This window comes from Saccopteryx bilineata, chromosome 2, assembly GCF_036850765.1.
Source record: "Saccopteryx bilineata isolate mSacBil1 chromosome 2, mSacBil1_pri_phased_curated, whole genome shotgun sequence".
Classification (NCBI taxonomy): Eukaryota; Metazoa; Chordata; class Mammalia; order Chiroptera; family Emballonuridae; genus Saccopteryx; species Saccopteryx bilineata.
In genome coordinates, this window is record NC_089491.1 from 347,850,885 (window position 1) to 347,878,396 (window position 27,512).

The 27,512-nt window shown below is 45.0% G+C and overlaps 1 protein-coding gene across 4 annotated transcripts in view; it reads right to left on the minus strand.

Annotated features, from left to right (window-relative positions):
- MAP3K3 (mitogen-activated protein kinase kinase kinase 3) overlaps nt 1-27,512 on the minus strand; it is an 84,981-nt gene that overhangs the window by 3,115 nt on the left and 54,354 nt on the right. The window contains exons 6-16 of one of the 4 annotated variants that reach the window (XM_066262644.1): nt 25,762-25,809; nt 24,821-24,941; nt 12,782-12,915; nt 7,604-7,665; nt 5,621-5,688; nt 4,547-4,639; nt 3,729-3,920; nt 3,032-3,180; nt 2,271-2,402; nt 1,679-1,808; nt 1,151-1,328 (exon numbers count right to left, since the gene is read on the minus strand). In XM_066262644.1, the coding sequence (XP_066118741.1) occupies nt 1,151-1,328; nt 1,679-1,808; nt 2,271-2,402; nt 3,032-3,180; nt 3,729-3,920; nt 4,547-4,639; nt 5,621-5,688; nt 7,604-7,665; nt 12,782-12,915; nt 24,821-24,941; nt 25,762-25,809 (1,307 nt within the window). Of the gene's footprint in view, nt 1-1,150; nt 1,329-1,678; nt 1,809-2,270; nt 2,403-3,031; nt 3,181-3,728; nt 3,921-4,546; nt 4,640-5,620; nt 5,689-7,591; nt 7,666-12,781; nt 12,916-24,820; nt 24,942-25,761; nt 25,810-27,512 lie in introns of all 4 variants that reach the window. The other 3 variants (XM_066262643.1, XM_066262647.1, XM_066262646.1) reach the window with 3 other exon arrangements.

Here is a 27,512-nt window from a genome sequence, read left to right on the forward strand (position 1 = left end):
ATACTGGCCCACCCAGATAATCCAGGATGATCTCCCCATCTTCAGATTCTTAAATTAATCATATCTGCAAAGGCCCTTCTGTCATAAGAGGTAGTAACATTTACAGATCAAAGAGGTTAGTACATGGACATCTTCAGGGGATCATCATTCAGTCCTCCATAAGAATGTTCCAAGGGGAAGAGCCTTCCCAGGCCCTTTCAGAGGATGGACATGAAGTTAAGCAGAGCAAATGTAAGCTGTCTGAGCATTTGGAGAGGCAGCAGCTTCTGCTCGTGTTTAGAGGCTGATCCAGGCCCTCAGAATGGATCCAACCTCTTTTAAAAAAATTTTGATTGATTGATTTTAAAGAGAAAAAGGGAAGAGGGGAGGACAGGAAAGGAAGGGGAGGGAGAGAGGGGGAAAGAAAAGAGAGAGAGGCAGAGAAACTGTTTTGTTGTTCCACTTATTTATGCATTCATTGGTTGATTTTTTTTTAACTATTATTATTCAGTGAGAGGAACAGAGGCAGAGATAGACTCCTGCATGCTCTCCAACTGGGATCCACTCGGCAAGCCCACTAGGGGGCAATGCTCTGTCCATCTGGGGTATTGCTCTGCTGCTCAGCAACTGAGCTACTCTTAGCACCAGAGATGAGCCCACAGAGCCATCCTCCGCACCTGGGGCCAACTCACTCCACTCAAGCCATGGCTGCAGGAGGGGAAGAGAGAAAGAGGAGAAAGAGAGAGAGAGAGAGAGAGAGAGAGAAGCGATGGGGAGAGGTAGAGAAGCAGACGGGCACTTCTCCTGTGTGCCCTGACCAGGAATTGAACCTGGACAGCCACACACAAGGCCAATGCTCTACCATGGAGCCAACTGACAAAGGCCATTGGTTGATTCTTATATGTGCTCTGACCAGGGATCAAACTTGCAACCTTGGCATATCGGGCAATCCCACCTTTTTTAGTAAACATCAGGGATGTTTCCTACAGCTTAAGTTCCTAGCAATAACATTTACTATTTGTAGTTAAAACACACCGCCAGCTCTGCATCTTTGCCCAGCTGGCAAGAGGCAGACACTCCCTCCCTCCCTCCTACAGAGCCCCAAAGCTCTTTTCTAAGTTAGAGCCACTACATACAGGGAAATTGGGTCCCACACATTTACATTGCTCACCATACGTCTGCTTTCCTTCCATAGCCCTCGCCACTGATCACCTCAGGGCTCATCCAGTAGGGTGTGCCAGTGACTGAGCGCATGCCTGGGCCCGACATGCAAATGGTCTGTAGGCGCTTGCTGGCCCCAAAGTCCCCCAGCTTCACATTCCCAGCAGAGTCTCGAAGGATGTTGGCTCCTAAAGTATGAAAGGTTAGAGGCTATAACCCTGAACCCACTGGGCTTTCTCCTTCCCCTTTCCCTCTCTCCCTCCCAGGTCACAAGGCTGCTCAGGAGGTCAGGGTTACTATGAATTAGATGTGAATGCACAGGGCAAAGAGGATAGTGATGGAAGCCTCAACCCTACAGCACGAAATGACTGTCACCATGCCCAACACTGCTGAGCACTTTACTCTGCAGTACTTTCCCAAATTGCTTAACTGATCTTCACATCAAACCCTTAGAAAACAATTGGAATCCTCTGTTTCAGAAAGTTCAGAATGGTTAAGCAACCAGGTCTTGGGAACCCTACAGCCTGCCTCTGCTCACCCTTGATGTCCCGGTGAACGATCATGTTGCTGTGCAGGTAAGACATGCCCTCCAGGATCTGCCGGGTGTATTTTCGGGTCACACTCTCTGTCAGAGCTCCATAGGCCTTCAACTGGTCTTTCACTGAGCCCTACAGCCACAGAAGTCAGAGGGAGTCACTGCAATGCTTCCAGCACTGGAGCAAAGAAATAATTCATCCAATCCCCACTTACAGTGTACCAGGTGCTTTGCTAGGGGTCGTTGAGCAGCTTGGAGATGTTGTCAGAGACAACCCTTCCCTCAAGTAATATATAACCCAAATCTCGAAGGGAGGTGCTTCTGCTCCAAGTAAAGGCTGTACTTACTGACTTACTGAACAGTGCAGCCATCCTGGAAGCCTCAGGTGAGGGTGGCCTGGGACATTTCTCATCCCACACCATCACTGTGATCAGAGGCAGGCCCTTCTTGACTGCAAACCCTGCCATCACCTCACCTTCTCCTCTGAGCCTCTGGAGTCTCAGGTGATCAGACCCATGTCAAAGAGATCCCTCCTCTGCAGTCCCAGGTCAGGCCCTCTCTTGTGTGTGTCTCACATGCATCAAGGGACACATACCCCTGGCATGTACTCCATGAAGATGGTCAGAGTCTTCTCAGCGCGGTCCCGCAGACAGCCATAGTACTGCACAATGCGCTCGTGCTGCAAGTTCTTCAGCAACTGGATCTCACACTCCAGAGCACTCACCTCCTAGGAGAGGGGCCACGGTCACCTCAGCTCTCAGGGCTCTGGCTTGCTTGCCTGGGATCAGCTCAGCTTGCCCTAGTCAGTGTCATCAGGGGGATCTATCTGCCCTGGAAACTTGAGCTAGAGAAAAGGGGGGACTCTCAACTGTCTGTCCCTTGACCTCAATGCTGAGCAACCCTTTCAATGGTGACATACCCACAGGAAACAGGCAGACAGTGGGGTGGAGAAGGAGTTGTGGGTGCCTGGGAACTGATGTACATAAGGTAAACTGCTGTGTTTATCCATTCAGATTGGAGTGTAGGCCACACCAAAGTTGAGCTCCAAAGACTGGCTCCTTCCTAGGCTGAGAGAGACATCCATTTGGTGAGGGGCAGGTGCTACTCTTTGTGGCACTGGTCACCTCTCAGTTTGGGTTGCTTGGTACTTTGGCATCAGCTCAGTTCCTCATACCCAACACCTCCCCTGGGTGCTTGGTGCTCTTTGGACCACAGTCCCTTCAGCAGACAGCAAGTGAACTTGGGAGGAAGAACAATGGGGGAAGCAACCCGTAGCATCTTGAGCAATTAGCCTGTGCAACAACAAGACGCATTGAGAGAGTGAAACTGGAAGTCAGACCATGGGGAAGGCAGTACCTTGCTTGTCTCAGGACTGTCTGGGTCAAACTGGACCTGCTTGGAAGCAAGTTCACGTCCTGTGTCCACGTCATAACACAAATAAACCCTGCCGAAGGCACCCTGGCCCAGGAGCTTCCCCCGGCGCCAATTGATTGGGGCACTAGGAGCTATGGGAGAAAAGATGCAAAGAGCTTTAGTCTGTGTACATTATGTATTGATATCCTGCCCTCTCCAGAGCTCTATTATGGGACCTTTAGCTGGAGCTCCCCTATCACCCAGCACACTATCACATCTGACTGCAGCATCTCCACCCCTACCTAGAGCAGGCCCAGTGCCCTGGTCAATCAGACCTTAAGGCCTAAGTCTTGAGAAGCAGAGGACTGGCTGAAGTCATAGTTAAATTCTTTTTTGCACTGATCAAACACCTATATTTCCAAAGTCCCTAAAAATATTAAAATGGCAGGGATTAAGGAGACTGCCCTTCTGTTTAAATGTGAAAAAATTAAAGACCAAAGAGGGAAAGTGGCTTGTCACACAATAGTGGAGTGAGGACGAAGGTCAAGGGGGTCTGTTGTCTACTCTCAGACTCTTCCAGTGTGGAGAGGATGGGTCAGAGAAACCTACTGCTGAGCTTGACAGCCCCAGCAGACTCACTGGCCTCCCAACCCTAAGTATCCCCCGGTTAGTCTCCTCCTAGCCAGGGCCCACTCCTCACACTTGGTTGGCACATTCCTCTCCTGCACAGATAGGGCGTTCTCGCTGTCCGCATTCCGTAGGCGCCCTCGGGGATCCAGATATTGTACTGCCAGACCCATGTTCTCGCCATTTGTGCTCAGGGAGCGGCTGGAGGGCACCAGGGTGAACAGGTTACCTTGATGACGTCGTATTCGGGGAAATGTTCTTCTGCCTGAAGGGGTGGCAGGGTCCAGAGTAAGAGCAAGTCAGATATCTGGCTTTGAAGCTGAATGTGCAAGCCAGGTCATAACACCAGCTCTGGTCCATCCTATCTGTCCTCCTACCTAACTCATGCCAGGATGACTAATGTCCCAAGCACCTTGAGAATCAGGACAAAAGCAGGAATTAGGAAGCACCAAGAAATGTTTCAGGGAGCTCTTCGCGAAGGGAAGACACAAGGCTAGCTCAAAGGTCCACAGCACTCGAAAGACCAATCCACAGCTGAAGTCTATTTTCCTTGGCATCCTAAACCCTAAACCTCGGCAAAAGCTCCATTCTGTTTGCTGCCATGGGGCAGAAGAGGGCAATGGAGAGCTGATGCCCTGGGGAAGGCTGTGTACTCAGAAAAAGGACAGAGTTCTCATTGGCAGGATCCTGTATCTACAAATACTGTCCTCTCTACCCCACCTTTTTGTGTTCTCCCTGTCTCTAGTGCCTCAAGTCTGGGCACAGTTCCTTAGGAATAAAGGAAACATGAGGTCTGCAGTGCTCTGGCCCACCCCTTGGCAATGGCTTTTCCATGGTAGAGCTGTAACTATGTCCCTTTTGAGGCAGCCAGCAGGGTGGAAGTACACTCACCATCGTTGTAGTCTTTATGGTGCATAGAAACATGGTAGCGCCGGGGGTAGGTTCCACCTTTGACCCCTTTGTCATAGAGCTGAGTTTCCCGATCTGAGCAAGATAAAGGAATCACAGGCTTATGGGTAAATAGTCGAGAATGATCCATTTAAGCCCCTAGTCACCTAAGACCCGAGGAGAATTAAAATACAGTTCTAGCCTGACCTGCGGTGGCACAATGAATAAAGAGTCAACCTGAAATGCTGAGGTCACCAGTTCAAAACCCCAGGCTTGCCCAGTCAAGGCACATATGAAAGCCAACTACAATTGAGTTGATGCTTCCCACCTCCCCTTCCCCTTTCTCTCTCCTCTCTAAAAAAAAAAATCAATAAATAAAATCTTAAAAAAAAAAAAAAAAAAGGCCTGACCAGGCGGTGGCGCAGTAAATAGAGCGTTGGACTGGGATGCGAAGGACCCAGGTTCAAGACCCCAACGTCGCCAGCTTGAGCACGGGCTCATCTGGCTTGAGCAAAAAGCTCACCAGCTTGGACCCAAGGTCACTGGCTCAAGCAAGGGGCAAGGGGTTACTCAGTCTGCTATAGCCCCACAGTCAAGGCACATATGAGAAAGCAATCAATGAACTAAGGTGTCGCAACGAAAAACTGATGATTGATGCTTCTCATCTCTCTCCGTTCCTGTCTGTCTGTCCCTATCTATCCCTCTCTCTGAATCTCTCTCAGTCCCTGTAAAAAAAAAAAAAAAAAAAAAAAAGTACAGTTCTAGCTTCCCAATTCAGCTTTCAGAGATCTTTTTTTTTTTTTTAAACTTTTTTATTTATTTTATTTTATTTATTCATTTTAGAAAGGAGAGAGAGAAATGGAGAGAGAGAAGGGGGAGGAGCAGGAAGCATCAACTCCCATATGCGCCTTGACCAGGCAAGCCCAGGGTTTCGAACCAGCAACCTCAGCATTTCCAGGTCGACGCCCCATCCACTGTGCCACCACAGGTCAGGCCCCAATTCAGCTTTCAAAAGCAGAATGCCTGCTGCCCCACCCAGACACACTGCAGGGCTCACCCAGGCTCTGAGGAACTCACCTGAGAACTCCTGTCTGTTGTCTGGGAAGCTCTGGGCTCGGGACATTCGTGATTTCCGGAAGGACGGACTGGAAAAAACAAAACAAAATCACCAGTAGACTTCAGCGTACTTTCAAAGCAGCAGCTCACCAGGCAGCTCAACAGGCAGATATACAGATAGACTCCCTTTCTAACTTGCTCACATATCATTACATGGTAGGAAGCAGAGTATAAGAGAAACAGCACTTTTCGGTGCTCAGCCTCCTACTTTCTCTCTCTTTTTTTTTTCCTTAGGAAGGAGAGGGGGAGGGGTGGAGAAGCAGATGGGCACTTCTCCTGTGTGCCCTGGCCGAGAATCGAACCCGGGACTCCTGCACGCCAGGCTGATGCTCTACCACTGAGCCAACCGGCCAGGGCTCTACTTTCTCTTGACTAGTCTGAGACCAATCTGACAAGACCCTGAGTGATGAGCCCCTCCAGTCCTACTCTGGCTGCATGGCACTTTTCCTTCTTGGCCTTTTCTCCCACCTTAGTAATAGGAGTTACAAAAAACATTCCTTACCTCGGGCAGTAATAAAAAGAGCAATACCACCAAGCGTCTTCCTTTCAGACTAATCACTACCATCCCATCTTAGAGATGGGTAAACTGAAAAATAGAGAGGTTAAGGGATTTATCTAAAGCTACTTGACCAATATTTGGTGGAGCTGGGATCCATCTGGCTCTAGATCCCATGAAAGGAAGATGGAAACCCTATGTTCAAGGAAGGCCAGGCATCAAGGAAGTAAAACCAGGTCACTAGGTTTCACTCTCAAGGAGGAGAAAGCAAAGCAAGGAAGGGAAAGATGAAAAACCCAAGAACAAGTGAGTAAATTTAGCTATCTGTCCCAGCATCCACCTGAATGGTCCTTTCCCTTACAACTGTTAGACCCAGACTTTCTGTAGTCCTGTCCTACTACCCATCCCTAAACATCCCCCTCCCTGTTTGGCCACAAAACTTAGGAGATAGTTCAAATCCAGAGACAGTACTATCCTGGCAGACCCCTAAATTTGTGGCAGCAACTCCTAGCACTTTCAATGGGTGCCTTCTTGCTCTCCCATTTGGAGAGTAAACCCAACAAAACTACAAATTGGATACCAACAAGTAACTATGACTGTATTCTGTATCTAGAGGGAAAAGAGCACACATCAGTGCTCAGATCTGTTAGGAAAGACATAGTACAAATATGGCCATGATTACAAGGTCAGTACCAACATGAACAATTAATCAGTGATACACACACACAAAAAATCTATAAACTTGCCCCATAGCCTCTGACCATAGCCCTAAGCCCAGCCAGACATAATCAAACATTCTCTTGGACACAACAAAGTTAAGGTGAGAGACTAGCTGGATCAGTGCCAAAGCCAACTCCAAATATACCCCAGCTGATGGGTAAACCAGCTCCACAGAACCACTTAGTATGGAAAAGACAGTACTTGTTCCTTCCAAAATTGTAAGAACAAGATTACGCACCAAACAGGCAGTGTGAGTAAGTAAGCTAGGCAGTCTGGATATTTTGTTTTGTTTTTTACATTCCAGTTTCTTATTCCACCAGAAACATTTAAAAAAAGAAAAGTGAACCCATAGATAATAATTCAATTTTGTCTCCAAAACACTGAAGGTCCACTTTTTCTCAGTTCAGATCACAGCAATGAGGCCAAGTGTACTAGAGCAGCATATATTATGTGTAGGGTCAAACATATAAAACACTTGGAACAATAAAGCAAGCATTTACTACATGTGAGCTGCTATTACATCTACCTGATTATATAAACGTAACATTCTCATGGTGTTTGGAAAATAACAGAGAGGGTACTTTCTCAGAAGCATGGTGCTTTATTACCACGGGCCTACAGACCAGAGTCTAGATTAAAGATACACACTAACTCTACAGCCCATCAGTTCCAAAATGCCTAAATACTAACCCCCAAAACCAGCCATAGCCCCATACCTGTCTGCTGACCTGTCCAAGGATTGGCAGCTTCCTGACAAGGAATTTTCAGCACTGTCCAGGGGATCCAGCATCTGCAAGGCAAGTCATACAATAAAACCCCAGCCCCAGCCCAAATCCCTGAATTCAGATGACTCAGGGCTTTTAGGCCCAGCCAAGGCCAGCAAATGGTCCTTTTTGTCAAAAAATGGAAGTACCCTTTCTCTGCCTGTGCAGTGAAAAGAATTAGGAAGGTACCATTATCTCCTGAAGTTCAAAAGGCAAGTACCCAGGAGAGAGAAAAATGCCTGGCTGGCATCCCAAGGAATTCTGCCAGGAGAGCAAAGCTGACACTGCTTCTTGTTGGCATTTTCTTGGCTCATGACTGCTGGAGCCTGGTATTGGAGATGGTACTACCCTGCAGAGGCTTCCAGTGCATTTGGGTGGGACTGTAATGCTTCTGTTTCCGAGATCAGACAAGATCGGGCCATTCATGGTGGTATGGCCATAGATATAATTCTTCTGTTTATACTCCATAATTTATAATTTACAAAGATAAGTATTGCCCTCACTTCACAGATGAGCCACTGCAGGTCCAGAAAGGTCAGGAGAATTGTCTGAAGTTATGAAATCAGTTAGTGCACAGCTGATACAGATAAAAACTTCCCAGTTCTTGGTTCTCATGTAGAGGCAATAGGTATCTATATAAGTTAAATTCTGCCCCTTGGTCAAATGCAGTAACAAAAAGCCTTCAGATTTAGCTTTCTCTCCAACTAACCTCCTCTTCATTTTGTCCATGGAGGAGTGGGGTATCTACTATTAGAGTATTCATCACCTGAGATCCAAAGTTAAATATGACAGAGAAGCATACTATTAGAATTATGAAAATTTATTAACTTTAAGAAAATTAGTTTCCAACTCAAATGATTCCTTCCCATTTAGTACTAGGGTTCATCTCACCCATAATTTCAAACACTTTAGGTCATATTGTCATGTATGATTAAAAAAACAACTCCCAATCAAGGCAAATTAATTGCAAAGTAAGAATGCAAATCTTGCTAAGAATATAGGATTTTCCAAAGTGGATAAAACCAATATGGAAAGAACTCCTCCTAACCCATCAAGTACATACTTGGCACAGTTGGAACAGAAGAGAGAACAGGCAAGTATAACAATATGACAAGTTATAACAATATAACAATGTGAGGAAGCAGAAACATTAATGGTTCAAGACAGGCCTCTGGAAAACCCGTGAATCCCATAGAGGCTTCTGTAAACAAAGGACCCCTCTTTATGACAGAGCTGCAGAAATCAAAAGAGAAGTGAATGAAGTTAGGTTGTACTAGCAAAATTTTTGTTAGAAAAATTAAGCCAAAAAAAAATCAACATGACTCATACTTCTTAGAATTTTATTCTAAAAATTAGTAAAATTACCTAAGTCTGATTAAAGCAAAAACAAAATTATCTTAGTTTCACTTTTCAAGAAAGTCTCAGTTGATGTTTCCTGCTCCTCCCCCCTTCTCTCTCTCTCTCTCTCTCTGTCTCCTTTAAAATAAATAAATAAAAAAAAAAAAATAATTTATAAAAAAAAAAGAAGAAAGTCTCAATTGAATATTCTTTCACTATATGCTATGCTGTTTTGGAGTCTAAATGCATTTATCTTGAATGGCTCAAATACCAGCAGCAATTCTCTTTAGCTAAAGAGGCGGGATGCTGGGGAATGATCTAGGCATTCCCCAGCAGCCACCTTCCTTGGCCTCTTTTCAGAAGTCTGTCGTCACTAGGAGTCTAATACTCCCATGTTTTCAAGGGCCAGGCAGGTAAAGTAAAGGAGTAAAAAGGACCATGGGAAGGGACAGAGAACAAAAGCAATCAAACTCATTTGCAATCTCTGAGATTTTACACCCAAGTCACCCCTAGTTCAGTTGAAGTTCAGTTAGAGAAAGCAGAAAAGATGGTCAATAAAATACACAAGGAGGGAATCTGCAGCTAAAAGCACTCTAGGTCACTGTTCTACACATAAATTTATCTGGAAGGCAGAAATAGAAAAGAAGCAATGTAAAGAGCTTCTCATAGCCTACCTAGATAGTCTGAATAATGTTGTACAGAGATTAGCTATCAAAACAAAAAAAAAGTTATACGAATCAGTTTTAGGAGAAAGAAAAGTTACAAGAAGCAGTTTTTGGTAAAATCCCCCTTCTGTTGGGATAGTTTACCCTTAAGAAAGTTCCCCTTCCTAGACTAAAATCCCAGAATTTATAAGATCACTCTTTCTCTTTACAATCAAAGCAAGCTCATTAAAAAGACTTCAGAATGAGAAACTCACTATTGTTGAGTTCACTAAGCCAAGATGCCATTTTCATCAAGTGAGCCACTAGTTAAAAAGTTAGAGACATTCTTCTTTAACTCAACATACTGTGAGATTTAAACTGTTTCATATATCATTGTTCACTTTTTTTTAATCATTGTTTTTTTTTTTGTTTTTTTTTTGTATTTTTCTGAAGCTGGAAACAGGGAGAGACAGTCAGACAGACTCCTGCATGCGCCCGACCGGGATCCACCCGGCACGCCCACCAGGGGCAACGCTCTACCCACCAGGGGGCGATGCTCTGCCCCTCCGGGGCGTCGCTATGCCAGACCCACTCTAGCGCCTGAGGCACTGGCCACAGAGCCATCCCCAGTGCCCGGGCCATCTTTGCTCCAATGGAGCCTTAGCTGCGGGAGGGGAAGAGAGAGACAGAGAGGAAGGAGAGGGGGAGGGGTGGAGAAGCAGATGGGCGCCTCTCCTGTGTGCCCTGGCTGGGAATCGAACCCAGGACTTTTGCACGCCAGGCCAACACTCTACCACTGAGCCAACTGGCCAGGGCAATCATTGTTCATTTTTAAAGATCTCTGTCTAGTATTTTTTTTGTAAGAGTATGATACAATTTGTTTATCCATTCTCTCTTTGATAACATTTAGTTGTTTCAAGTTTCTGACTTTTTTTTTTTTTTTTTTTTTTACAGAGACAGAGAGAGAGTCAGAGAGAGGGACAGACAGACAGGAATGGAGAGATGAGAAGCATCAATCATTAGTTTTTTGTTGCGCATTGCAACACCTTAATTCTTCATTGATTGCTTTCTCATATGTGCCTTGACCGTGGGCCTTCAGCAGACCAAGTAACCCTTTGCTCGAGCCAGCAACCTTGGGCTCAAGCTGGTGAGCTTTTGCTCAAACCAGATGAGCCCTCGCTCAAGCTGGAGACCTCAGGGTCTCGAACCTGGGTCTTCTGTATCCCAGTCCGACACTCTAGCCACTGTGCCACTGCCCAGTCAGGCCAAGTTTCTGACTCTTAATGAGTCAAGCTCTTATAAACATTCACGTAGAAGTCTTAGTAAGCCCTGACCAGGTAGCTCAGTTGGTTAGAGTGTTGTCCCAATATGCCAAATTTGTGGGTTCGATCCCCAGTCTGGGCACATACAGAAATCAATCAATGAATGCTTAAGTGGAATAACAAATCAATGTTTCTCTCTTTCTCTCTCTAAAATCAATCAATAAATTAAAAAAAAGATGAAGTCTTAGTAAAAAGCTAGTCATTAAAATGAGTTAGCCATTGTGGTGGATACACCATAAAGTGATCCCCCTTCTGTAAGTCACAGCCTTGTATAATCTTCTCTCCTTGATTGAGTCTGGGTAAAATTTCAAACTTGCTTCTAGTCCAGGGGTCGGGAACCTTTTTGGCTGAGAGAGCCATGAACGCCACATATTTTAAAATGTAATTCCGTGAGTGCCATACAACAATCTGTGTACGTTATGCATTATTCAATAAAAAGTCGGTATTGTCCCAGAGGACAGTTGGGATTGGCTCCAGCCACCCGCAACCATGAACATGAGCAGTAGGAAATGAATGGATTGTAATACATGAGAATGTTTTATATTTTTAATGTTATTATTATTTTTTATTAAAGATTTGTCTGCGAGCCAGATGTAACCATCAAAAGAGCCACATCTGGCTCGCGAGCCATAGGTTCCCGACTCCTGCTCTAGTCAATAGACTTTGGCAAAGAGGATGGGATATCCATTCCTGAGATTATGCTGTTTTGTAAGACTCCATCTTCACAGAATGGAGCTAGAGACTCTCCTGCTAGCCTTAGAGAAGCTGCCACATTGTGAGAAGGTCATGTGGCAAGAAGCTGTAGGTGCCTTCTAGAAGCTTAGAGTGGCCCCTGACCAACAGCCAGTAAAAAAAAAAACAGAGTGCCTGACCTGTGGTGGCGCAGTGGATAGGGCGTCGACCTGGAAATGCTTAGGTCGCCGGTTCGAAACCCTGGGCTTGCCTGGTCAGGGCACATATGGGAGTTGATGCTTCTAGCTCCTCCCCACCTTCTCTCTCTGTCTCTCTCTCCTCTCTCTCTCCCTCTCTGTCTCTCTTTCTCCCTTTCTCTCTCCTCTCTAAAATGAATAAATAAAATTTAAAAAAAATTAAAAAAAAAAAAAAAAAAAAAAAAGACACAAGGAACCGAATTCTGCCAACCATTTAAACTTGGAAGGGAACTCCAAGCTCCAGAAAGAAATGCAGCCTGGCCAACACTTGCTTGCAGCCTGTGTGACCTAGAGTATAGGACCCAGCTAAGTCATAACTGAATTCCTGACCTAAGGAAACTATAAAATAAATGTATGCTGTTATATAAGCCACTAAGGTGTGGTAATTTGCTGCGTAACAACAGAAAATGAATACAGCTGCTTACCACCATAAAAGTTCACCTAAAGTAACCAAATCCTACAGTGTAATCTGGATATGGTATATACTCCCTACCTTTTATCAAAAAATAGCAACACTAAATAAAATACAGCTGATGAAAACCAAAATCTGTCAGTTTAGGACTGGTTATAATATTTTAAAATTTGGCTAAAATGACAGGCAGTTATAAGGTTATAATAAAGTATACAAATAGCAGAGTGGTATATCTGCTAAGGAGACGAGTGATAGAACCACAGAAGAGAACAAGTTTGTCAAATATATATCCAACACCCAAGGAAGCTAGGTCCCATCTTTGACACATGATTGATATTTGGCCCCTAGAAAGGAATAATCCATATCTGGGTAGGCCTGGTTTACCAAAGAGATATTAGATGAGGCTCTCAAGTCCTTAGCTCTGCACCATGCCCTTAAGAATGTCCCAATTTAACCTTGGTCTGACACACCCAAGGTGTACTCTGGCCCATACTCACGCATTGCTCGCTGGTCTCTGGAATGAACTCCCCCTCACTGTTGATGCTGGTGTAGGACCCTTGCCGGGCAATGCGCTGCTGTCGTTCAGGCACATAGCCAGGGGGCGGTGAGCTTCGGCCAGGGTTCTGGGAGCCTGGATCACAGAAACAAGACCTTTGACCACAGAGCTCAGAATATGCAGCCTGAGAGGAGCAGACATACAGCCAGGTCAGACCAAGCTCCTCTTACAGAGGCTGGTGGAGAGCTGATTGTGGCTCTCTGAAGAACATCCTGGAAGACAGTGCTGAGGCTCAAGTAAACTTCTTGAGGCAGGTGGCTTCTCTCCTTAACCCAAGAACCCCAGAAAAGAAGAAAAAGTACTTACAGAAAAGTCAAAGAATGGTGGGGAGGGTTGCTCTTTGAAAGACGGTCTCTAAGGAGTTTAAACTATTACCCTCTCCCCCTTTTTTAGTGAGAGGAGTGAGACAGACTCCCACATGCACTCCAACCAGGATTCACCCTGAGGCTGATGCTCAAATCAACCAAACTATTATTACCGTCTGAGGCTGATGCGCTCAGACCAATGAAGCCATATTCAGATGCCTGAACCAACTGAGCCACTGGCTACAGAAGGGGAAGAGGGAGAGAGGAGGAGAGGAAGGAAGAAAATGCAAATGGTCACTTTTCTTGTGTGCCCTGACTGGGATTCAAACCCAGAATGTCCATATGCCAGGCGAACATTCTATTCACTGAGCCAACTGGCCAGGGCCTAAACTATTATTTTCAATGTCCTTCAAGAAACTGACTCTGTTCTTCCACATGAAGTCAATAATTCAGAATACATGGCTCATCCAATTGTACAGAAGACATTTTAATAAACTAGCCATCAAGGACACTTCCAATCTGTAGTTGGGGGCATCAACCCAGCCCCTCTCTCTAAAGACCACTGACAATTAAGTTTCTTGGGTAGGAAGGCTAACCTGGGTTCTCAGTAACATGGCTTCCCCACCTGATCTCAGAGCAGAAGCCAGAAACAAAAATGCTCTGAAAATAGACATATATATTTGCTGGACTTCCAGTCTCAATGCCTCATTCACGGAGTGGAGGCTACCAATTCTGAGATAAAGAGGTACTTGTGCCATGCTTTCCAAGAGTCTGTTTGTCCAAATTTTCTAAGCCCTAACTGACACCTCGAGGCTCTCAGCAGAAAATGACAATGCTCTGAATATAAATTTAGGGATATTGTATCATGAACTACCAGAGCAATGAAATTAGCCAAGACAATTTTTCTTTTCTTTTTTACACTGTTACCACTTGTTTAATCCTCACAACACCCCTGCAGTAGAGGTGCATTATCATCTACACTGAAAGGAAGGAGAAGCCCAGACCCAAAGTCATAGAATGATTTAATGATGGGGCTGCAGCTAGAAAACAGTCTTTGTGACTCCCAGTTCAGCCAAGGTGATTTTGAGAACACAATATATTTCCAAAAGGCAGGCATGCAGCTCAATATAGTGGTGGAAAGCAAATCTTCTCTCTGGACTGTCTGGGCCATATGCTCCCCATGAACAATCCAAACAGAAGATGGGGATCACCACCCATGGGGAAATGTGACAGACTTTATGCCAGGAGCAGAAGGTGGGGGGCTAATGTGAGGATTTTGTGACAGCATGAGATGTTTTATGCAGCTCAAATTCAGAGCTATTCTGTCCATGGTCACTCATTTTTTTTTTTTTTTTAATTCAGTGAGAGGAGGGGAGGCAGAGACAGACTCCTGCATGTGTCCCAACTGAGATCCACCCCACAAACCCACTAGGGGGCGATGCTCTGCCCATATGGGCACTGCTCTATTGCTCAGCAACCAAGCTCTTCTTAGTGCCTGAGGCATAGGCTATGGAGCCATACTCAGCGCCCAGGGCCAACTCATTCCAACTGAGCCATAGCTTCAGGAGAGAGAGACAAAAATGAGGAGCAGGGGTAAAGAAGCAGATGTGCGCTTCTCCTGTGTGCCCTGACCGGGAATTGAACCTGGGACACCCACACACCAGGCTGACACTCACTGGACAGAGCCTATGGTCACTTCTAGGTCAGAGACTAGAGATGCAAGATGCCATTTGGTCAACAGAGGGCTCAGAGGCAATGACAAGATGGAGGTAAGGGAAATTTGGATAAAAAATAAGAAATCTACTCCACTTTTCAGAGGCCCAGATGCCAAAGATCCATGTAACTGGCCATTTTCTTCGGCACTGGAGCACAAAATTCTTAGTGCAACCATGAAAAAAGGATGGTTTTTCTAAAGCCTTACTATACACCCAAACATGGAGCACTATTTAATACATGGCTTACAAACATTAGTCGAGTGCCTGTTTTCCACTTCTGGCTTTGGATAACATTTTAGTAGCCCATGTAATCGATGGGATGCCAATCCATATGCTGGCAACATTTGTCAGCAGCAGAAGCAACCTGAGAGGTGAGCAAAGGTGTAGTGAGAAAAGCCTAAGCTTAAGAATTAGATGAACAAGGGTTGAAATGAGGTTTTACAACTCAGCTGAATAATTTAAACTCTTGCCAAAATTTCCTCTCTTGCAAAAATAGGAAGAACTATCTACCTCATAAACTTTTTTTTTTTTTTTACCTCATAAACTTTCATTGGAAGTTATAAATATGGTGACACAGGTACATCGGCATGGTAAGAACTGAGTAGAATTCCATTTGTTTCCTTCACACTCTATGGCAGATATAATGGGTTAGACTTAAGATCCACTCTACCCTTCTAGTATGTCTTACTCAGTTTCAAATGTCAATCAGCTAAAAGCTATTATTTCTAGGACCCTCTATAGGTTTGGCCAAATCAGATGCACTTGGTGTGAGATTCAGATGGCTTCCTGCTGTTTCTGGGCACAATATGGAAGCCTTGGTTTTTCTGATGCAGCATTAGAAGAGGCCCCACACTTGGTCTCTAGTTTTCCTACCACAACACAGGTACAAGCACCCCCATACAAGTGGTGTGGACCAGAGCAGAGTGGAACTGTGCTTCCAGATATGGTGGTTTCCTGATCACAGAAGAGGGAACGACTCTGGGTATGGTGTGTCTGTTTCTCTTTTCCAACAATCCTATAAGGCAGAAGTGCACTAAATCTCTTCTTGCTGAAACTAGTTAAGAGAAGATTCTGTTCTGTGCAACTGAATCCTAACCAATAAAATTTGGAGTGTCCTAGAACAGATGAAAAATGTCTATAGTAAGGGAATGATTAGAGAGAAAGAAAAACATTTACTTATTGATGGAATCCCAGACATTGGTTCAGACTATCCTAGACAGGATGAACTACTCTCAATCTGTTACGTGGCGCATATAGAGTAAGACTTCCCTGGGATAAAATATCCATGGCCTCTGATACCCATTCTCTCCACTAGCAGCCAGTAAACTCTTCCCTGGTTTTGCAGGTGGCATGGGACTAGCTCACATGAAGCCAGCACTACAGACCCAGGAGTAGCTGGGGGGAAAATAGCAAAGGTTTTCTGAGCTTTTATTTCCAGGCAGAGACTTTCACTTTTTCCAATACACATTGCTGCCTGCAGAGAGCCAGCCTTGTTATCTGATGGGCAATGGGCCAGGGGCTATTGTGCACAGGCCCACAGCTTGGGGCAGGAAAGGGAAGTCTCCCCAAACCAATGGCTATCAGAGGAAGCGAATGGAAAAACCTGGAGTTGGCAGAACTGCTTTAGAGCATTTTCAGTTTTGTTTTTATCTTCATTTCAGAAACTGTGGGCCAATGAGACACACAACAGCAGTTGAGGACAAGAGACAGGGACCTGAACAGGACCGGATACTGAACTCTAAGCCTCACCAATGTTCACATATTAATGAGCAGGGACAACAGTGAGCCAGACACACAAATCACGGTGCTCTGCTAGACACAGCTCATTCTAGATCTAGAAGGTAGGCACAGCAAGAACAGTAGGTTCTCTGGGGCAGTTCCCCCTGGCTCTAGTTTTATCAGGCCATTTATACCAGCAGCATCAGCTGAAGCAAAAGGATAGAGTAGCGGTACTGTGTTCAGAATGGCCCACAACTTCCCATGAAGAAGAAAGCCAGGGGGTTAAGCTGCCAAGGGTCCACATTCCTCCCAGGGCATGCTAGCTCTCTGCTAGACTCCTTAACTCAGAGCAGCAGCAGAATTGGATATGGCTGATTTTTGCTCTGTATTCTGACTCTGAACTGAAAGACAGGCTCTTAGATTCTAGCCCTTCTCAGAGAAGCCTCCTGGCAGGAAGCTGAAGCAGTCAGGAAGCTGCCTCCGCAGGGAGTACTAGGGCTTTGGGTCACTGTTAATGTGCAGATCATTGCAAGTACAAAGTAAGAGATAGCTTTTTTTGGCCATCAACTATTTTCTCTAAACCCTATTCTTTCTAGAGAGACAGATGAGATGGGGGATGGAATCAAATCATTTTTTCTTCCTCAATAGAAAAACTTAACCAATATTTCCCAATATATTCATACTGCACACCAGGCTGTGCAGAACAGTTTCTCAACATTTTCTTTCTTTCTTTTTATTGACAGAGACAGAGTCAGAGAGAGAGATAGATAGGGACAGACAGGAAGGGAGAGAGGTGAGAAGCATCAATCTTTCGCTACGGCACTTTAGTTATTCATTGATTGCTCTCTCATGTGCCCTGACCGTGGGGCAACAGCAGACGGAGTAACCCCTTGCTCAAGCCAGTGACCCCAGGCCCAAGCTGGTGAGCTTTGCTCACACCAGATGAATCTGCACTTAAACTGGCGAGCTCAGGGTCTCGAACCTGGGTCCTCCGAGTCCCAGTCTGATGCTCCATCCACTGAGCCACCACCTAGTCAGGCAAGTTTCTTAACATTTTCATTCTATAAGACCCAGAGTAGACCCTAAGTGTTCCAACTTTCAAAATTCTCATTTTATTTTGAAGTTGTTACCACCACTAAACAATTTCTGGTCTCATCTAGTATCACAGAAGAATTTATAACAAGAAAGAGAGCCTGATCTGTGGTGGCACAGTAGATAAAGCATCAACCTGGAAACGCTGAAGTTAACAGTTTGAAACCCTGGGCTTGCCCTGTCAAGGCACATATGGGAAGCAACTACAAGTTGATGCTTCCTGTTCTTTCCCCACCCTCTCTATCTCTCTAAAATTAATAAATAAAATCTTTGGGGGAAAAAAAGGAGAAAATACCTGTAGAAGTGAAGGAAGTTGACCACTCTGTTTCCCTGTTTATGGTCACTACCTCTGCAGTTGTACACTCTTCCAAATCTGTACTCGGATTGGAGCTTTGCTCTGTGCACAGGTCTCTAACTCATTATTGCCTGCGAGTTTCTATTAGTTGCCCCATTCCTTCAGCATTCCTTTTTTTCCCCGTCTAAATTTTTCCTCTTCTCTCAGAGGAAGAGGGCTCCCCTCTTACTTGTCAAAGCATTATTATCTACCTGGACTTCCCCAATTCCTCCCTAGCAAGGGTTAGCTCCCCCCAAGGTCCCCTCTCAACACCTTCAATCTTTTCAGCTGTCTTTGTGTCTCCCTTCATAAACCTGCTCAGATCTCTAACCTATAACTATCCTGAGCTTATTTCTCACTTCCCTTAAGCTATTACCCCATCTCTTTTTTTCTTTCACGGACAAACTCCTTGAAAGAACTGATTGCCTCCACTTGTCTCACTGGCTATCTATTCCTTAGAGATTGCAAATTGTGTGCCTCACTATGTGAGGCAGTGAGTGGGAAGAGAAGGACCAAGATGGAGTAAAAACAGAGGCCAAGGCACTTGAGATGCCCTAGACCAAACAGGAGTCAGAATCTGACAGTGACAAGTCCTTTAGATGAGGCTTTGACTTAAGGGGACCACTCAATGCATTATGGAAGAAATGGTGCTTGAGCTCAGCTTCAAAAGTGGGTACAAAATCTATAAGCAAAGAGATGAGGAAGCGTATCATATAAGTAGGGAAATTCCATCTGCCTTGTCTGGGGTCTTTTCAGTTAACTCATTATCTAGTAGGGTATTTTTTTTGGGGGGGTGGCTTGTTTTTGTGTTTTGGCATGAATTAGTTTAACAAACTAGCTTGAAAAACATCAGAATTCAAGGTATGCATATTATGATGTCAAAAACAAAAGGTGAACATAATAGCTGGTTTCAAATATTTGAAAAACTGTTATATGTTGAAGGGAATATGGGGGAGGGGATGCAATCGGGGCAACTCTAGAATCTATGTAAACACAATAAATTAAATAAAAAATAATAAATTTTAAAAAAGAAAAATTGTTATTATGAAAGATGTGTTATCAATGTTGCTCAAGAGAGCAGTACTAGAGTCAATGGGTAAAGTAAGGTACAGCAGATTTTCAATTCAAAATTAGGAAGAACTGCAAATAAGTAGAGCTGTCTAAAACTGGACTGGGCCTTGACCAGGTAGGTTAACTCGGTTGGTTAAAATGTTGTACTGATTTCTGGTCAGGGCACCAATGAATGCATAAATAAGTGGGACAACAATCAATGTTTCTTTCTCTCTGTCTCTATCAAATCAATAAATAAATTAATAAAACTGGACTGGGCTACCTTGCATTTCCCCATCACTGAAAATGTTGCAGTGGGAGCTGAATGACTTGCATGCTCAGTCTCTCACTAAATACTCACGGGTATGTAAATGTTGGTGGGGGAAGAAGGCAAAGAGCCCTCGCAGTTCAACTGGTGTGGGATTGAATGGCTAAGGCTTGCCCTTTGATCCCATTTCTACTGCTAGGACTTCTTTTCCCTCATGCTTTGACCAGGATTCCTCTCCTCCTTCCTTTTACTTCTAGAAGGCCTTACCCTGTACCAGCATAGCAAGCACCCAGACATTTGTGGATGAAAATGACAAGTTTATGTCTCTTACCCTTGGCCTGTTCTTTCCAACCTGGCTGGTACCATGTAAAGCCTATTATCCACCCTCTCCTACTTTTCCTCCTACTCTGGTCACTCCTTTCCCGTAACCTTTACAGGTTCATCTTCCTCTAATTCATATTTTATTTAAAAATGTATTGTATAATAAATATGTATTTTCCGATGGCTTTAGGCGACCCCTGTGTTTTGGTCGTTCGACCCCCGCCGGGGTCGCGACCCACAGGTTGAGAACCGCTGCTCTAATTGGACACTGAGGATCTGTTTTTTTTAAGGCTCAGTTCTTGGCCCTCTTCTCTTCTCATTCTACAGCCTGTTTAGGCACTCTCTTCTGGGCCCATGCTTCAATTTGACCATTTCTAATTTTTTCCCTATTCCTGATTTTTTCCCCTGTGAGCTACAGATCTGTGTTCTAACATATCAAATAGGTATTTGATATTTCCTCTTGGCTGTTTCAAAGGTACCTCCAATTCAAACTGTCTAAAACATCAGATCTGCCCCTTCTCAGAACCCCAAACCAGGTCCTCTTTTGGAGTTACTGTATGGTTAATAGGCAGTGCCATTTATATAGATCCAAGAAGCAATAACTTACCTCCTGCTCTCCCAACACCTACAAATTCAATACCATAGTGGTTATTAAACATTTTCTTTCTTTTTTTTTTTTAAGATTTATTGATTTTACAGAGAGGAGGGGGTAGCAAGAAGTATCAACCCATAGTTGCTTCACTTTAGTTGCTCACTGATGGCTTGTCGTATTTGCCTTGACCGGACAAGCCCAGGGCTTTGAACCCACCACCTCAGCATTCTAGGTTGATGCTTTACCCACTGCACCACCACAGGTCAAGCATCAACCTTTTGATCTTATAACCCCTTCACCTTTTTTTTTGCATTTTTCTGAAGTTAAAAGCGGGGAGGCAGTCAGACAGACTCCCGCATGTGCCCGACCTGGATCCACCTGGCATGCCCACCAGGGGGCGATGCTCTGCCCACCTGGGGTGTTGCTCCGCTGCAACCGGAGACATTCTAGTGCCTGAGGTGGAGGCCATGGAGCTATCCTCAGCATCCAGGCCAACTTTGCTCCAATGGAGCCTTGGCTGTGAGAGGGGAAGAGAGAGAGAGGAAGGAGAGGGGGAAGGGTGGAGAAGTACATGGGCGCTTCTCCTGTGTGCCCTGACCAGGAATTGAACCCGGGACTTTAACACGCTGGTCCAACGCTAACCCCTTCACATTTTAAAAACTGAGGACATTAAAGAGTTTTTAATTATGTGGGTTTTATCAACTGATATTCACTGTTTAGAAATTAAAACTCAGAAAATTTTAAAACACAATATTACATAGGAGGCACACATTCTATTAGCCATCACAGCAATGACATTGCCTCAGGCATATAACCTTTGGAAAACCCATGAGAGAATGAGAGAAAAGGCAAATCATTTCTTAGTATTATTATGAAACCAGTTTTGACCTCGAAGACCTCCATTTTACCTTCTAAAGGTCTCAAATCCACCTGCTCCCTCCTCTCTCTACTACTGTCACTAAACTAATCCAAGCTTCTTTCTTTTTTCACCTGGACCACTGTATTAGCCTAATGTGGTTCCCTTATATCCATTCCTGCCCCACTCCAATCTGTCTCCACACTGTAGCTAGAGCAATCTTTTCTAATAAATCTGAGTATGTCACATCACCCACTCCAATTCCTCTTCACTTAAAAACCCTAAAATGGATTTCCACTGCTTTCAAAATAAGGATCAAAATCAGCATCACAGTCCACAAGGCACTGCCTCCCTCCCCAGTCTCAGCTTGTCCCCCTTCCCTCTTGTTCTCAGTTCTCTAGTCCTCAGGACTTGTTTCTCAAATACATCATACTCCCTCTGCCATCAGGCTCTCCCTGCCTGGAACTCTCTTCCCTGTATTTCCTCTGCATAACTCTCATTCATGCTCTGGTCATAGCTGAAGGCTCTCCTCACCCCCAAATCAGGTTATATCCCTCTGTTATACAGGCTCACAGCACCATACACCTTTTATCATAGCCTATAGTTATACATTAATCACAGCATGACAAGTAAATGTAAAGGCCATAGGCACAGGAGTGTGTCTTTTTTTATTCTCATGTTCTGGCACACAGATACTTTGGTAATTATTTCTTGGATGAATAATGAATTAATAAAAATGCAGTCTGATAGGGAGAGAATAAGATAACATGATAAACATTGTAATGGAGATGGGTATAAAAGGGTCAACACTTCACTGCCTACCGCTTCAGTGCAGTCAAGGTTCCTCAGAAAGTGCTCCAGGCACCCTTTCTCACCTCTACTCCAAACACACCAGCCAATCTAAAGGATAAGTGAGAGCTCCACAGGGAACTAGTTGAAAAGCCCGTTCTCCTCATCCTTGCCTGTGTAAATCCTCCATAATCTCTGATGATCCAGCTCAAACAGCTCCTCTCCAGAATGCATTTTCCAGGTCACTGTAGTTAGAAATAATCTCAGCCAATTCTCTGCTCTATTAAAAGGCTGGCAGGCTCTGCTCACTTCTCTCGTCCTATCTACCACTCCAAACCATCTGGGATTTTTGGACCTTACCACCTGCTTCTGTGATCATGACTGGCGGGTGCTTGTTCTTGTGCCTGGAATACCTGTTTCTACTTTAAGCTCAGTAAATCTTCCATTGTGTGTCAGCTCTGATGTTCCTTCTTCCAAGAAAGCTGTTCTCCAAAGTCCTGAGCAGAGTTGGTCATTGCCTGCCTCATTGTGCTCCCATGCCACCCTTGGCCTTCCATGTGCCTCCACTATAGCATGCATCCCAACCCAATGGCTGATACATAATACTTGCTGAATAAAAGAACCTAGGACCTATCTGTGTTGGGAAATTGTGTTTTCCTACTTTCTAGATAAACAGGAACTACTTCATAGAAATCTTATTCCTCAGCATTCTCAGACAAGAAATTCTATATATGACTTCTTACAATGGCCCAGCATTTAGCCTCTGCTTCACGGAGCTAAATCATTCATTATTCATTCAAGAAAAAATTATCCAAGTGTCTGTGTGCCAGAACACGAGAATCAAAAAAGACACGGCTCCTATGTCTATGGCCTTTACATTTATTTGTCATGTTGTGATTAACGTATAATTATAGGCTATGAAGAAAGGTGTATGGTGCCCTGAGCACATATAACAGAAGGATGTAACCTGATTTGGAGGCGAGGAGCATGAAGTCACAGGCACTTGCTTAGGAGAGGGAGGCTCAATCATTGCTCCATGTCAATCTTCACCCCTACTCCACAAATGAACAATGCCGCCGTCCCCAGCTTCTTAATATCCACAGCCAGAGATAGTCACCTTCCTGGGGTACTGCACTCACCCCTCAACCAGCTTATTGGAAACACAGCCACTAATTATCCACAATGGTAGAGAAATATGAAACTCAGGCCCTGGCTGGTTGGCTCAGTGGTAGAGCGTCGGCCTGGTGTGCAGGAGTCCCAGGTTCGATTCCCAGCCAGGGCACACAGGAGAAGCGCCAATCTGCTTCTCCACCCCTCCCCCTCTCTTTCCTCTCTGTCTCTCTCTTCCCCTCCCACAGCCAAGGCTCCATTGGAGCAAAGATGACCTGGGCGCTGAGGAAGGCGCTAGGATGGCTCTGGATGCAACAGAGTGATGCCCCAGATGGGCAGAGCATCGCCCCCTGGTGGGTATGCCAGGTGGAACCCAGTCGTGCGCATGCGGGAGTCTGTCTGACTGCCTCTCCATTTCCAGCTTCGGAAAAATGCAAAAAATGCAAAAAAATAAAAAATTGAAACTCACACAGACTTGCAACTTGACACTTACTACCAGTGCTTGTTTTGAGTTCTAGAAATTAACTAGTGAGGCAAAGTCAGTGCCTCAGCAACACCATCTTCCTGCTACTCTCTCAGGAGGCTTATTCACAGACAAGCTGAGCAACAGGACTGCTGCTCAGACTCCTCCCAAGCTCAGCTGAAGATCTTCAGAGAGCAGTTCAGTTTGGTGCAATTCTCCCGGGATGGATAGAACCTGGCTTCCTAGCGGCAGAAGGATCTCAGCAACACTGACACAATAGGCTCAACAAAAATGTTTCATAAGGCCAATTTCCCTCTTTGTTTTTGTTTTTTTTTTTCTGAAGCTGGAAACGGGGAGAGACAGTCAGACAGACTCCCGCATGCGCCGGACCGGGATCCACCCGGCACGTCCACCAGGGGGCGATGCTCTGCCCCTGGGCGGGGGGGGGGGGGGGTCGCTCTGCTGCAACCAGAGCCACTCTAGCGCCTGGGGCAGAGACCAAGGAGCCATCCCCAGCGCCCGGGGCCATCTTTGCTCCAATGGAGCCTTGGCTGTGGGAGGGGAAGAGAGAGACAGAGAGGAAGGATGGGGGGGGGGGTGGAGAAGCAAATGGGCGCTTCTCCTATGTGCCCTGGCTGGGAATCGAACCCGGGTCCCCCGCACGCCAGGCTGACGCTCTACTGCTGAGCCGCCCGGCCAGGGCCAGATTTCCCTCTTGATACAAATTCCACAAGTTAAGAAATGGGATTTTCCCTCAGATTCTGGGAAATGGCATCTAGAGTAATATGGGGTAACCTAGTATAATACACAGACCTGATTTAGATTCCTTTCCTGGAGAGGGCTGGCAGCAGCTACATCACTTTCTTCCTAGTCAGCCAATTGTATACACTATGTCAATAGTTTCCTGTCCTTCCCAGTCAAGTTAGTTTGACTCCTCAAGAGTTTCATTGGTCAACATCTTCTTCAAAGCATAAGGACTCCTCAAGAATCATGGGCAAGAAGTTTGAGGTCAAAACTCAATCTCAGACCCGATTCTGAAATCCACAAGTCCACAATCCTTTGGGGAAAGAATGGTCAAAAATGAAGGTAGATTGTTGCTGGAGGTCTTCACTCAGATGTTTGAGAAGATCACTTTTTCAGGGACATTTAAAAGGAATTTGATTACACCATCACCTCATTACAGTATAAACTTCCTGAGAGTCAGGATACTATCTCAGTCATTTCATTATCTGCTTCCCCAATTAAAGGCACGGAGGGTTATTCTGCACAGAGTAGTAGTCAATAACATTTGATTGTTTTTTAATTAATAATTTTTAAAAATGGGCAGACAAACTAGATGAAAGAATAAAAGGGTTGAAATACTCACTGACAGAGAGGTGCCTGCTTCTGGGCTCAGGGGTCTGGTAGATGGTATTTATATCTCCTGCAGACTGGGAAGCTTTGATCCGCACCTGCCTGGACACCCCGGAGTGGGGAGAGGAACTGGTCTGCAAGATAAGAGGAAAAAGGCTGAGCTATCTTTAAGCAGGTGGGCTGCGAAAAGCTCCCACACCCTTCCCTAGAATCCCCATACTTTTAGCTGCCTTCATGCTTTCAATACATGAGCTACAACTACTCAGCTTTCCTCTAAATCTCAATCCTCATTCTGTCTTGGAAAATCACTATTTGCTCAATGTAGCTTTATAGCTTCACTGATATATGAGCACTGAGACCCAGTGCCCCAATTTAGTAAGTGATGACCCACACAGAGGAATGACAGGCATTCTTCTATTAATCTGACAAACAGAAAAGAGTTGTAAATATGCTCTTATAAAAAACTCTCCAGAGAGCTTGGGAAGAATAGCAGGAAAAGCAGGAAATTATTTCAGCAGCAAGATCACCTGCCAAGTGAGGATCAGAACAGAGAATGATGGCAACCAACCTGCCCAACAAAATTCTGATTGATAAATATGTACTTTTAAATTTTAATTTATTGATTTTGGAGAGAGAGAGAGGGAGAGAGAGAGAGAACATGAATCTGTTCCTACATGTGCCCTGACTGGGAATCGAACCTGCAACCTTGATGTATCAGGAGGATGCTCTAACCAACTCAGCTATTCAGCCAGAGTGATCAATATGTATTTTAAAAAGTAGCTTAATATACTGCTTCTTCCCCAACCATAAACACTCTGAAAATTAAGATAAGAAAATTTCAGCTGCTTCATATTACTGAAGTTTACACGTGAACCATCTCAGGATTGTGTTCATTTGGGAAAGGTATCATTCTGACAGAAGTCAAGGACCTCAGGACAGGGTTGGCAACCTTACCATATCGACCCCCACTTTTGCTGACCCAGTCAAGCCACCAGGTGAGCCCTAGAGAAAAAAACAGAGCAATAAAAGAGGTGGGATCTTTGCACCGAGAAAGCTTAAAACTGAAGCTTAAAGGTGAGTAAACAATGTCAGGAGGCACTTACAAATATACAGAGTACTACTGAGAGTGGGAATGGGAGGTTGGATTTATGAATAATTTGGGTCAAAGTTTCAACTTGCTTCTCTATATTTTACCTCCAGAAGAAAAAGAGCCTGACCTAAACAAACTATATCCTGTCCTCCAGGAAAAAGGCTGCCAGCTCTCAGGAGTGAGTCCAGCTGCCAAGCAGCCTACTCTAGTCTCCTCACGCCAGACTTTATCACATGCAGGCTGTCTTGACAAACTGTCTTGCTCTAACAGGAAGTTAGAACCAAGGGGAAGTGAATGTTCTTGCTGAAGCCTCCGATGTGCAATAGCTCTCTCTGCTGAGAGTCAGAAAGGAAAAAACAGTCAAAGCCACATACTGGGGAAGCAGGCCAGTGATGGGCAAGGGAAGTCCACAGCCCTGTAGTCAGAAGAAGATGAGCTGCATGATGAGCACCCTGAAAACACATGCTTGGACACACAGCCTTACACATAGTGAAAATTCAATAAATCTTGGTAACATGAATTAGAAATGTATCAAAGAACATATACTTCAAACTCTCAACTTTAAAATCTAAAAGTTGATGCCCTGGCTAGGTAACTCAGGTGGATAGAAGATAGCCCCAATACGCCAAGGTTGCAGGTTTGACCCCCAGTCAGAGCACATACAAGAATCAACCAATGAATGCATAAAAAGTAAAACAACAAAGCAATTTTTCTCTCTCTCCCTTCCTCTTTCTCTAAAATCAATAAATTATGGCCCTGGCCGGTTGGCTCAGTGGTAGAGCATCGGCCTGGCGTGCGGAAGTCCCGGGTTCGATTCCCGGGCAGGGCACACAGGAGAAGCGCCCATCTGCTTCTCCACCCCTCCCCCTTCCCTTCCTCTCTCTCTCTTCCCCTCCCGCAGCCGAGGCTCCATTGGAGCAAAGATGGCCCGGGCGCTGGGGATGGCTCCTTGGCCTCTGCCCCAGGCGCTAGAGTGGCTCTGGTCACAACAGAGCAACGCCCCGGAGGGGCAGAGCATCGCCCCCTGGTGGGCAGAGCGTGGCCCCTGGTGGGCGTGCCGGGTGGATCCCGGTTGGGCGCATGTGGGAGTCTGTCTGACTGTCTCTCCCCGTTTCCAGCTTCAGAAAAATACAAAAAATAAAAATAAAATCAATAAATTAAAAAAAATAAAATCTAAAAGCTAGACAGGAAAGTAGGTTCAACAGCCAGCACAAGTATTGTTTTGTTAAAAAAAAAAATGCTGAAGTTGAAGTTGAAAACAGAGAAAGAGAAATCAGTGAAGGTTTCAAAGCAGGGATTCTCACTCTTGAATGTGTACACAAATGACCTGGGGCCTTGTTAAAATGCAGATTCTGACACCATAGGTCTGGACTGGGGCTGAGAATCTGAATTCCTAACAAGGTTCTAGGTGATGTTCCTGCTGGCACATGGCCCACACACTGAGCAGCAAAGTCTTAGGAGATAAGTCATGCTTCAATTTAAGGCAATGGTTCTCAACTCTATCTACCTATTAGAATTGCCCAAGGGGCATTTTTTTTTTCTTTTTCCAAGTGTGAGGAGGGGAGATAGACTCGCGCATGTGCCCTGACCAGGATCCATCCGGCAATCCCTGTCA